The sequence below is a fragment of the Engraulis encrasicolus genome, chromosome 5 (genome assembly GCF_034702125.1).
Source record: "Engraulis encrasicolus isolate BLACKSEA-1 chromosome 5, IST_EnEncr_1.0, whole genome shotgun sequence".
NCBI classification, from domain to species: Eukaryota; Metazoa; Chordata; class Actinopteri; order Clupeiformes; family Engraulidae; genus Engraulis; species Engraulis encrasicolus.
In genome coordinates this window covers 41,350,544-41,362,847 of record NC_085861.1, presented here as the reverse complement: position 1 = coordinate 41,362,847, position 12,304 = coordinate 41,350,544, and the positions used below count along the sequence as shown (strand labels likewise).

At 43.4% G+C, this 12,304-nt stretch overlaps 1 protein-coding gene across 2 annotated transcripts; it reads left to right on the top strand.

Annotated features, from left to right (window-relative positions):
- Window positions 1–408: 408 nt before the first annotated feature.
- On the top strand, window positions 409–11,808 carry efhb (EF-hand domain family, member B). Of its 2 annotated transcripts, none has more exons than XM_063199408.1 (13): window positions 409–625; window positions 726–785; window positions 1,040–1,183; window positions 2,421–2,601; window positions 3,025–3,135; window positions 3,354–3,483; window positions 4,204–4,287; window positions 4,413–4,480; window positions 8,604–8,758; window positions 9,230–9,443; window positions 9,968–10,183; window positions 10,492–10,697; window positions 11,491–11,808. In XM_063199408.1, the coding sequence occupies exons 1-13, from the start codon at window positions 587–589 to the stop codon at window positions 11,635–11,637; spliced, it is 1,755 nt and encodes a 584-aa protein (XP_063055478.1). In that variant the 5' UTR covers window positions 409–586; the 3' UTR covers window positions 11,638–11,808. The 2 variants fall into 2 exon arrangements, with proteins under 2 accessions (XP_063055478.1, XP_063055479.1); XM_063199409.1 differs by having other exon boundaries at window positions 412–625; window positions 10,516–10,697.
- Window positions 11,809–12,304: the final 496 nt, after the last annotated feature.

Here is a 12,304-nt window from a genome sequence, read left to right as displayed (position 1 = left end):
CGCTTAAAAATCTAATAACATCTCTTTAAAAATAAATAAATAATAATTTAAAAAAAAAACATATATATATATATATATATATATATATATATATATATATATATATATATATATATATATATATATATATATTTATTTATTTTGTTTTTTTGATTAGGTAGGGTGATCACGGTTCTTGTTGTAGCCTATTTTTACATCAAGATAGACAGAAAGACGTAACAGATAGCTTTATTAGCTTTCTTTTATCTTATTTCCTCTTCACATGTTTTGTCCTTGCAGGCTAATCGCTACAATCATTACAAATTGTCTGTCAGAGACCGACTTTGGGTGGACTGCTGACTCTCGGGAGAGTAAATAGAAGCTCTCGGGACATACACAGAACCTCTCTCTAGCGCTCTCGGGTTGCCAAACTCGTTGCCAGGAAACAGGCTGTAAACATCCTCTTAATTTTTACCGAATAATGTCCATTTTAGTTAGTCTAGATAAGTAGTTACATTTCCGCGCCTAATGCTACATTTTGTCTGCTACTGGATACATTTCAGCAGATGGCGACATGCATGAATTAGTTTAATGCTAGGATTAAAAAATGACTTTGATAAAGGACAGATTCCCGAGCATTCCGATGGTAAGCATGTTTTCAAACAAAATTCCTGGCTTGCATATCATTGTAATCTTTAGCACATGTGGCGTTAATTAAGGAAGCGTAAATCATATCTTTGACCAAGGCGGGGAAGCGAATACCTCTTGGAGACCGAGCCAAAACCTGCATAGAAGTGACGCCCTGGGTGAGTCCAATTGACCTAGGTTGCTGCAGCCATAGCCATTCTGTGTTTTGCGGTAAAGGTTTTAATTATTTGCTTTCATGAATGCAATGGTATTTTATGTTAACACAATTACCAAGCAATAGACATAGGAGGGGGAAAGCTTCGAAGGTCGAGCAGGATTTTTTAGGCCTATTTATCACAATCTCTGGACTTGCATAGCATACGAATAGCTCTGTCCGTTCGAAACCACTATGATCATGACTTAATGCTTTTAGCGTGCTACACCACCAATGGTGAAGAAGTTTCTCAAAACTACCCAGCCTGAGACGGGGGCCATCCGTGTCTTTCATGGGAGAGCCAATGACCTGGATATTGCAAGCACACAAGTGCATGGAGTGATAACCAACTCATCTGAGACTGTAAGTGTGTGTGTGTGTGTGTGTGTGTGTGTGTGAGAGAGAGAGAGAGAGAGAGAGAGAGAGAGAGATGGCTGAGTGCAATTATGCATACATTGTTTCGCCCCTCTCCCACTAATCAAATGAATTGTGCACGCCCCTCTCCAACAACCCTACCTCCAGCTGGGCCCTGTCCTGAAGTTCCTGCATTGTGCCAAGTTTTGTTTGGCTGTTATAAAGGATGAACAACTGCTTTTTTTGGTTTGTTTTGTCCCCCCCCCCCTTTTTTTCCCAGAGAAATAAGGGCACCGCCAGATATGCATGCATATTGCACATTGTCCAGTATGTTAAGTTTCCCCAACTAAGAGAAATGCAGGTGGTACAACTCTGCACCAAGCAGACACTGCGGGACTTTTGTATAGCAATGCTAGAGAACTTAAGAAGCACGTACCTTCTGAAGTTCCGTGTGCTATCATACTGTTAGGGATCTGTCCTGTATCCTATGAAGTAGCCTACAAAGAAAAACTGAAAATACACAGTGTGGCCACAAAAGACATTCACAACAACAACAAAAAAAGGTCACACTCACTGATATGTTGTTGGGCTTTGATTATGCCATACATTTGGTGTTGTATTGTTTCAATAAACTTCTGCAAGCATAGCATTCAATCTCTGCCATCAGCAATACACTACACGTTCTTGGTGAAAACTAAATGCAGCACTACATGGAAGTAAATCAAGAAATTGCTGTAGGTTGTTGAAACAATGCAGCACCAAATGTGTGCTGTTTAACCCCTCTGCGCAGAGCCTATGTTACAATCTTACTGTCAAAATTGTAATGACCAAGTCTAAATATGTTATTGAAGGCTCTTGGTGATGTCATAGCAATGTTGTTATGATGTAGTTGAGTCAGCAATGAGTGAACTGCCCACTGGCAGGACCATCTGCGCAAAGAGACTTTGTTGTCCAACAACATATTAGTGTGACCTTTTTTTGTTGGCGACTATTTTCGGGCAGGCGGTGTATGTCCATATGTGTAAACATACGTATATAGATTAAAATGTGCCCTATCTACCTTTATTTCACTCTATACAGAGTGCATCATTGATTAAACCCAACACTTTTGGTATGCATTGACAAAAAAACATTTCACCTTCACAGAGGTGAATATTGAGAGGCAGGCTACTCAATCAGAGACCAAATGTAGTATGTGATAATATCTACCTGTATTTATCTTTGTTGTTGGTTTCCAACTATGCAGACTGGGTCACTGATAAATCCAGCACCAAAGACACACTTCCAGCAGAGGCTGCAGCAGCTGGACGAGGCTAACTATGCCTCCCACCGCAGAGCCCCGTTGGGCAGGTCTCACAACCAGAGCACCGGCCTGCCCAGCTGGTTCAACGTCAACCTCACTACGTTTGGCGTGAAGACCGATAAAGGTAAGTGTAACATTAATGGAAGGCTTATACTGTGGACAAATTTAAAAAACTATTAATAGCAGGTAATGATACACAGGGCAACGTTATGAGTGCTGTTTCCTGGTAATTTAGGATGTTATTTGGGCTGTTTATCACTACGATTTTGTTAATCATTCCATTAGAAAATTAGGAGCCAATTATTTCGTTGCCGAACAACATAGCTCAAAACGTTGCCCTGTGTATCATCACTTTTTGGAAAGCCCAGTGTCAAGTTGATGTATGCCATATAATTAGAGGAAGATTTAATGTATCTTTTGACTCAAACAAGTAGGTATGGTGATGCCTGAAGTGTAATCCTATGCAAGGATTTGCACAAAAAAAAGAAAATTTCTGTCTTTAAGATGCATCAAACATTTTTTGATGGAAGAAAATCTATCCATGCAGGCAACGGTGCAGAAGACCTCATCAACCCGCGTAAAACATCGGAACAAGTCGAGAGAGATTATAGGGAAGGACATCAGCATTACGTCCGAACTCATAATGCCTACTTTGTTGGTAAATTTACAGACGTTTTTGTTGGGTAGTTTCATAATCTGTTAAGCCATACCACATATTTCTATAACTTCAAGTACATACAAGAATGGCTTGCCAATGTATTACTCTGCAGCCAAGCTTCCTATTCCCTTGACAATGGCAAAGGAATATTGTTGTGATGTAGTTTTCAGCAAATAGTGACTAGAAACTCTGGAGATCCCATCTATGGCTCTTTGCAGGGGAGCATGTGGACAGGAACTATACCTGGGACCGCATTGGGAAGGACACCAGGTTTGGAGTGCCCAATCCCCACCGCAACGATGGACACAACCTCTCCAAGTGTCTTGATTGGCCCTGCGACAAGCAAGTGTAAGCCTCTCAGAGTTTGCTACTGCTCTTACTATTGCTGTAGGTGTTTTTAAAATAGGATTCCTAGCTGATGTATAGCAATGTGCAATATCAAAACAGATCTATGTAGCCTGTAAAGACAGATATAATAATGATAATATACTGTACATATATGAAGAGCTTTGTTGCAAAATGACATTTTGGGATTGGGCATTGCATTGCAAATTGCATTTTATGTAGGCTGAAAAAGTATGTTCTCAGAATATTTGAATGGCAAGAATTCACACACACATAGATGAAAGGATGTCTGAATAGTCATTTCCAATAACAAGATGCCAAAGTAAAAAATTACATTTTGCAACAGTCACTTTGCAGTGAAATTCTTCACACACACACACACACACACACACACACACACACACACACACACACACACACACACACACACACACACACACACACACACACACACACACACACCTCTTGACATATATACTGTACAAATATATGTATATTATAAATGAAGAAAATAATATAATAACATAAGCAATTGCTATGTTGCCATATCATAGTGATAAAGCAGTATACCATACCAATTGTTTATATTATACTATTGTTTTCTTTGTTTACATTATTATATGCATGTCTTATAAAACAACATTACACAACGTCCAAATACACGAAGCAGGGAGAATGATATTGTGCATAAATTACAACTGTCATTGTGTATTGCTTCCACAGAAATCATAGCGCAAAGATTGTCTCGAAGAAATGTGACGACTTCAGGGAAAGATCTCAGCCTCAAATTGGCAGAGTGCATGATCGGTGCGTCCAACATTCCTATTTAATTTTCAGCTCATAAATATACTACCTCTGATATACTGTATATATATATATATATACTTCTGTAGCTTCTGCACAAACCAAGGTTCTTTTGTCAATTGTATCAGGATGGCAGCTCCCCCCAAAGTCCCTGCTGACCACACGTATGGAGTTCTGTTGAGACCTGACGACTGTGGTGAGTCTGCTGGAATACAGCTTGTCACACGTCACTGCCTGGTCAACCTTCCACTCCATGACACGATGGATAGTTTCTTTATTTTTTCAAGACTCTTGTTACGCAAAAACAATTCAAATTCACTATCAAGCAGCCATGGCTTACATCATATATCCATACACAAAAAAACAACTCACTAAGTCTTGAATTAACACTGCATTTTTTCACTATGTAGCCTACGTGTAATTTTCAGCGAGTGGATGTTGGTCGCTGCACATGGCATGGCCTCCTTCCCTTGTACAGGAGATCAAAGGAGATCCTCTCAGGCATGTGGAGAGCGTAGCGTTGCCCCATCAAAGGACTCTGGTTGTGTGCCTTTGGCAGCATCCATATGGCTGGACCTGGGCGGCTGGCTGGCTGTCTGTGTAGCGTAGTGTACCTGCAGCTTTGGCTGCTGTGCTGACCTCTGGGCATGCCTCTGGACAACAGCAGGAGCGCTGAGATATTTAATCTGCTCCCCGCTGCCACTGGAGTTGGCTCTCCCAGGCTCCTGCTCCTCTTACTTGATTTGTTGTGTGTTGTATCAGTTCTACTCTTGTGTACCGTCACACCAGTAACGTGCGCTGGGATTTATGGCTGGTGAGGCAACTTTTTCAATATCAGATTTTCAAATAAATAATTGCCAAATAGGCCTACCGACAAGTTCCATATGTCATAGCAGCTTTCTTAACATAAGGTAGGCCTACATATTTTGACATAAGCTTACTGCATTTCCGCAGAGAAAATGCTATTAGATCTCTCTCTCTCTCTCACACACACACACACACACACACACACACACACACACACACACACACACACACACAGGATTCAAACAGTGGTCTCACATATACCACACAGCACCAATGTGGACAGCAGAGCAGAGGAGAGGAGAGTAGTGGAGAGGAGAGGAGAGAAGGGGGGGGGAGAGAAGAGGAGAGAGGAGATGAGAGAGGAGGAGAGGGGAGGAGAAGAGAGAGGAGAAGAGATGAGAGGAGAAAGGAGGAGGAGTGGAGAGGAGGAGGAGAGGAGCTCAAGGAGAGGAGAGGAGAGGGAGAGGAGAAGAGAGAAGAGGAGAGGAGATGGGAAAAGAGAGGAAAGGGGGAGAGGAGAGGAGAAGAGAAGGGGAGAGGAGAGGAAAGGAGAGGAGAGGAGAGGAGAGGAGAGGAGAGGAGAGAAGGAGGGGAGAAGAGGAGGGTAGGTGAGGGGAGAGTAGTGGAGAGTGTAAGCTCCTTCACAGCCCACTGCTCTCACACACACACACACACACAGGATTCAAACAGTGATCTCACATAAACCACACAGCAGCAGCAATGTAGACTGAGCATCACGGCGGATGCTCAAGACACACAGGATTCAAAACATGGTGTCATATAGACCACTGAGCACCACGGCGAACAAACCGGTGTGATAGCTTTCGTGATACGAACTGGATTCTCGTGCAAATGTAGGCCTACATCTACTTGTACGAGGCTACGGCAAGCGATGTGGAACAAAGGTGTGGCAGGAAGCGAATGTCAAAGTAAACAGATATTACACACGCTTCGATATGGTCACCAAATATTTTGGGACTGTCATTTCTGTTATGCCTACACCTTGGAATTAAATCAGAGTCTTGTAGTTACACGGGTATATTTGATTTACCTCAACGGTACCCTGTACTCAACTTTACAAACAGTTACCGGGCACATGAGAATCCGGTGCCCATAACAAAAGCTACCACACTGGACAAGAATCACGGCGGATTCTCTCCCTACCCACGGGTCTCACAAACACAGGCTTCACACACATAGGAAATTGGTCCTACCTGAACTCGTGCATCAGGTCCATGCGCCGCTCTTTTCCTTCACTTTAGCGTTGTGCATGCTAACGTTACTTTAGCCGGTGCTGTTCATCCAAAGCCCCAAACGTCGCCCCAAACGTCCAAAGCAATTTGGCATTGAATATGAGTAGCCGCGAGGATTTGTGTTTCGTGAGGCTCCTTAGTCCTTAGTAAATTGTTAAGTCGTAAAATCCCATGCGAATGGTCTTCCACACATTCTCGCCGGTTGCAAACAAGACACAGGGGAAACAACAATATTTTCTGCAGTGTTGTACCACTCACTTTGAAATGATCGGGTAGTTATTCTGACCGGTCAACTGAGTAGAAAACCCTTCAGCTCTGTCGGTCCTCCATTCTTTATCACATATTTTCCCCTTGGAAATCCAACTTTGAGAATGCTCTTAGTTTCGTTATGAAATCCACTTGTAGCAGTCAACGTGAACAAGCTAGCCAACAACACCGACTGACTGTACTGTGAACTTCAGATTCGCTATGACGTAACTGTCCAGCAAGACTCAACACCAGAAGGAGTCTGCGGCCAGGCTACTGCTCGCCTCACCATTGTATATTTCAGTGGGCGTTATGCCAAAGCGTCCAGAGTAAAGAAATGATAATCACACGTAGAAAATATTTAAAAAATATCAGGAAATGAGGGCACACCATACATACTTCTATTAAGTGTATAAAAACGTTTAATACAATATTACCAGGTTGCATTCACAGAACGAGCAACATGGCGCATGCGCGCAACTTTGTTAACGAGGGATTGCGCAATCCGGGGTGAGGCCAGTTCAGAGTTGCCCCAAATTCAGCGTATTCGGAGCAATTTGACATGAAATGGGCAAATATTACGATTTTGGCCACGGAAATGATTGAAAATGAGTGAAACTGTTTAAATACTGCTCAAATGGTAGTTATGGTGCAGATGCTCGAAAACAATAGCTGTTATTGTTACTATTATTCACATTAACTGCATCTCATCATTCTCTCTGGAGCTGGTGAGGCCGTGCCTCCCCTGCCATATTGGAGTGCACGTGCCTGCGTCACACCGGTGTGATGGGAATGTTTGGGCAGTGAAAGTTCTATAGAATTCTGGGCGTCATTCAATGCGATATGGAATTGTAGAATCTTGCATTGTTATAGAACGCATTCTTTTTATAGAATGCTCAAAAACCCACACTCTTAAAGGCTAAGGAATGTCTTCTCACATATACCTCTTTTCCACTGCCGGTTTTCTGGTAGGCCTACAGCTCCACACGGCGAGACTCGGCCGACGCTTTTTGCTTTTCGAATAGGCACGACACAGCTCAATCGTCAAGCAAAAAGTGGCTGCTGAATCACGCTGTGTCGAGCGGTAGGCCTACCAGAAAACCGGCAGTGGAAAAGAGGCAATAGTCTCAGCTTTCTGGCAAAATGTTAATGTCTAGCGTCATCAATACAATCTGCAGGACTGAACCTCTGTACCCTCTGAACCCTTCTGCAGGCTACTGCTGGCTACTGGAGTGGCCTCTGTAAAGTTGTCCCATGTCTGCTATGCGGTCTTCTTTTCTTTCTTTATTTCCTCAGTGGTTTTGAAGGCTGAGGCCACATCACAACCCGTGAAAGCATGGCCAACAATGCTGTAAAGGTTGCTGATGTCAATCAATCGCAGGCTCTGGCTTTGGACACACATCACCCATAGCTGCTGAACATCTATGCTTTGCCAAGTGGGGAAAATTGGCGCATTGGTACAGTATGGACAAAGATGTTAGCCTGGTATGACCCTAGCCTGGTTTACCAGACCACATTAATTCGTAATTCATTTTTGGTCTGGATCCTTGATGCTCTGGAGTGCTTGGGTGGGAGGAGTCAGCTCAGCTCTGGTTTGAAAAACTGCTTTTACTTCTTCAGGAGACTGTCACCTGGTTCACCTGTTCAAACCTATTGATCACATTCCACTCTTTGAGAGGTGTAGGGGCTGGTGTTACCAGCACAGCCTCATACCTGGATATCACAGTGAAACCTCAAATTATCAAATGGCAACTTGCTCTGCTCTGCTGCTGAACAAAATGCCTACTAACCTTTAGGTCAGTGAGTTATGTTGCACTGAGTTATATGATTGTATGAAGCTTTTTTGTGACATGACTGATAGATAAGCTTGCAAGACCAGGCATCAGGTTAATGCCCACTTTTATTTTAGTTTTGTTGACACTACTGCCAATGTACTAGCCAGCCATCTTGACTAGTTAGTATACAGCTTTGTTGACTTTGGCCGGTCGTTTTTGCTGTTGCCAATGCCGACAGATGCAAGGGATCTCATCCATGCCAGCCCACCATCCGACTACCTGAAAGGGAAGGACCGTGAGATGACGCTGATCAGCGTTGCACGGCAACACCTGAAAAAAGCCAATCACCGCAACTTCAACACGCTCCTGCAGGCCTTTAGCCACTACGACAAGGTCACCTGCTTACCGCATACTCACACAGACAGTACAGAACCCACACGCTCAACGCCTGTGTGACTGATGTGGTCTTAGGCAGGAATATGCTTGCTGGACATCATTTACATACAAACGAGTGCACTATGCAGTACTTGCAGCAGAACTATCACAGAACTGTGCAAGATACTTGAGGTCATGTAGGCCTGGGGCAGATAGCCAACGAGGGTTTCATGTCAATATTGCACCTTGTGCACACGTCTGCGCACCTTGTGTTCCATTGAGCTACTGTGGCAAAAATTGAAAATACTCATGGCAGCATTTTTTTGCATGAAATGTGCGCTCGCACACATATCCTCCAGCAAGCATATATCCAGCCCCCATGTCTCAGATGCTGCCCATTCCCAGATTATCTTTTTTATCTTTTTGTGAAGATTGTACTAATCCTTTTTGCGTACTTTATCGTGCACCTACTGTATACTAACTTTTCAGAAGGGTCAAGGAAAGATCGATAAGGAGGACCTGCAGGCTGTGTGTCGGCAGTTTAACCTGGACCTCAGTGGGCCAATGCTGGACAGCCTCTTGGAATACTGCGACGTGGACAAGGATGGAAAGATCGGCTTTCTTGAGTTTGCCAACTTCCTGAACTGGAAGGACAAAATGCCCATCGGCAGGCTGGAACAAAACATGCTCACCGCAGCTGCAGGTGAGAGTGAGAGCCCTTAATTGAGAGCATTGACTGAACTTAATTTAAGACAAAGTGCTTGAAATATGGTAGAATAAGAGTAATGGATGACACTGAAACACTGAAAATAACACGAAATGCAAATCCACATGTCATTTAACATTACTGTAGTTGTTAGCATTTAAGGACAATTTCAGCTGCAGCTTCTAAACAATCAGAGGCTGCGTCCCATCTTGAAAAGCAACCTTGTCACCAGCGGCTACCGCTTGGTATATAGTGTTATTTAGGGAGCATATCAAAGAATTCCGAGCTACATGACAATATGTTCTGCTAAACGTTGTCAATAAGAGTACAAAATAACAAGATAAAACAGCCAGCCAACAAGACAACAGGTTCTTGTCATACACTGTGAAAGGCTCGAATGGGACTTCCCATGTTAAACACCTAGCATTTTGGGATTCATCTCTGTGCGCGCAGCAGAATGTTTGACAACATCTGCAATCCATGTATACATGTTTTATCATGTCCCCTCTCTGGTACTTCAGAGCGTAAAGTGAGCACTGCCCCAGCCAACATGCAGAGAGAAGGGGGCCAGGCATCTGAGTTGGAGTCCCTGGTGAAGCCGGACGACATGGAGCCAGTGAAGCCAGGAAGCTGGCTGAAAACCATAAAGACTCTCCCCCACCCCAGAAGCCGCTCCCTGAACTTTGCCACCTCCTCGTCGAAGATCGGAGCGGTTGTAGGTGGAGTACCCACTGCCGGTTAGTAGAATCATTCTTCTACGCTTGAGATCATAAATACCTTGCAAAAGACATCTAGTGTTAATTGCATTTTTTAAACAGCAGGAAACTTGCTGCTATGTGTCATCAGGTGCAATACATAACTAAGCATTTAGCTTAAATACTATGCTGAAGCCTTGACAAACACTTGAATTGTTTGCCTAATTTTCTCACAGGGATAAGCTACCCTGCATGCTGTTAGATTCATTAGCAGTGAAGAAGTCTTAAACTCAATACATTTGCCAATAATCTCAAAATGTTCTAATAAAGTTTCTACTAAAGTTACCCAGTCTCTCATATGTTTGGTATGTCAGACATTGCCACCCACGGAGTCCCGACAGTGCGTTTGGATCTAGCTGCCCCGCGCATCAGGCGCATCAGTGACCGCACCAACTACGGAGACCAGGCCACGGCGTACGACCTGCTCCACCCGCCGCTGCACTCCCTCTACGGGGTCCACGAGGAGCACTTCTTCTATCCGCGCTCCAGAGACCAGGTGATTGTACTACACTGAATCACACCTAGGGGGCGACGTGCCTCAGTGGGCTTGTGCGCCGCCGTACCATTACGCCAGAAACCCGGGTTCGATTCTGGCTCAAGGCTGTTTCACGATCCTTCCCCACTCTTTCTCTCCACTCGTTTTCCTGACTCCCTCACCGTCCTGTCTAAATGATAAAGGTGTAAAAGCTCTAAAAATACTGTTTGAATTGCATTACACTGAGCTGATGCTTTTATCCAAGGCATCTTGCAGTTATTTTATCTCAGGGTATTTGCCTATTCTCCAATGATGTCAAACAAGTTCCATTTTGAAGAGAAGCGAGTGTAAATGACTATCACTTTAAAGCGGAAAACCATAAAAAACAGTGCCGTCTAAGTTTATGTCTGTGCCAGCGGATGCAACTTATATACCTGCTTGAAATGGATTGAATCGAAGTTGTCTGGTGGCATGAGAAAAAGAAAAAGGCCCATTAGTTAAAGTCCATGGAGGAATGTTGGGTTAGATACCTTGCCTAAGGCCTCTTTAGACATGGCTGGGGGACCTGAGAGCATCCACATTCTACCCACTGCTACAGAACTTATATCTGGACCACACCTAGGCCACACCTTTCAGCATGGCATCAAGTACAGCTATGTAATATCATGTCCAGTATTGTACTTGAACACACCATACATTTACTTCTGCTTTTACTTTTGACACCTGAGTGAGTGTTTGGGATTGGGGACTTTTGGTATGACTTTTGGTGTCTGATTCAAGTGTCTGATTCAGTTTGTCTGTGTGTGCTTTCTAGATTTCTGCGATATTCCGGGCCGTTGGAATGGACATACCTGAGGAGACATTCAAGGAAGCCTGGGCACTGGCATCTAGCATGCACCCGACTGGGGAAGTGTGCGTGGAGGGATTCCGCAATGCTCTGGCTAAAATTCAAACTGACTGAACATTTATTTTGGAGTTGGTGCAATATTGTTTTATCGGGTGAATTATATTTTTCTTTTGGAAACTATTTGAAAATTAGCATGACTTCAGAAAAAAAGCATAAAATCTGACCAAAGGTCATGAAAATCATGAGAGCATCAAAAATAAAGAAGTAACCATATGAAAGAAATAATCACTATCAATATTCAGTATACTTTTCAACCCTCTTACTACAATTAACTGTGATGAGAACTAAGCTGTGTGAGCAAGCTTTGAACCAGGCTGTAAGACGAACACGAGAAAAGGCCTGAAATAATCTAAGGGAAAACAATATAGAGATCTATGAGCTGTCACTGGCGTGCCTGTGTGGCTTTCCCACTGATCCTAGATCAGAGCTGACTCCCATCCGACACAACCCTGCAAAGCATTGTGACTGACATGTTCTGCGAGTGCTACTGTTTAGGCTGTGCTCTGTAATTCATCCGAAGCCTTTGATAAGATTTGTGCACATATTTACCACATAATTCTATTAATCAGCCTCTCAGAGAGGATCTCTCAAAAGCCTAATTAAGTCGGAAGCTTTCGAGAAACTAATCACGTAACACTCAAAAAGCCATAGCCTAACACACACTGACATGAGCACGGTCTCATGTACTGTATGCACTCACTTTCACGCAAACACACGCACA

Excerpts from the sequence above, each read along its gene's own strand:
- efhb (XM_063199408.1), top strand. The coding sequence starts at position 587 with ATGACTTTGATAAAGGACAGATTCCCGAGCATTCCGATG. Across the intron at positions 3,136-3,353 it reads TCATAATGCCTACTTTGTTG|GGGAGCATGTGGACAGGAAC; the intron begins GTAAATTTACAG and ends GGCTCTTTGCAG. Across the intron at positions 4,481-8,603 it reads GTTGAGACCTGACGACTGTG|ATGCAAGGGATCTCATCCAT; the intron begins GTGAGTCTGCTG and ends CAATGCCGACAG.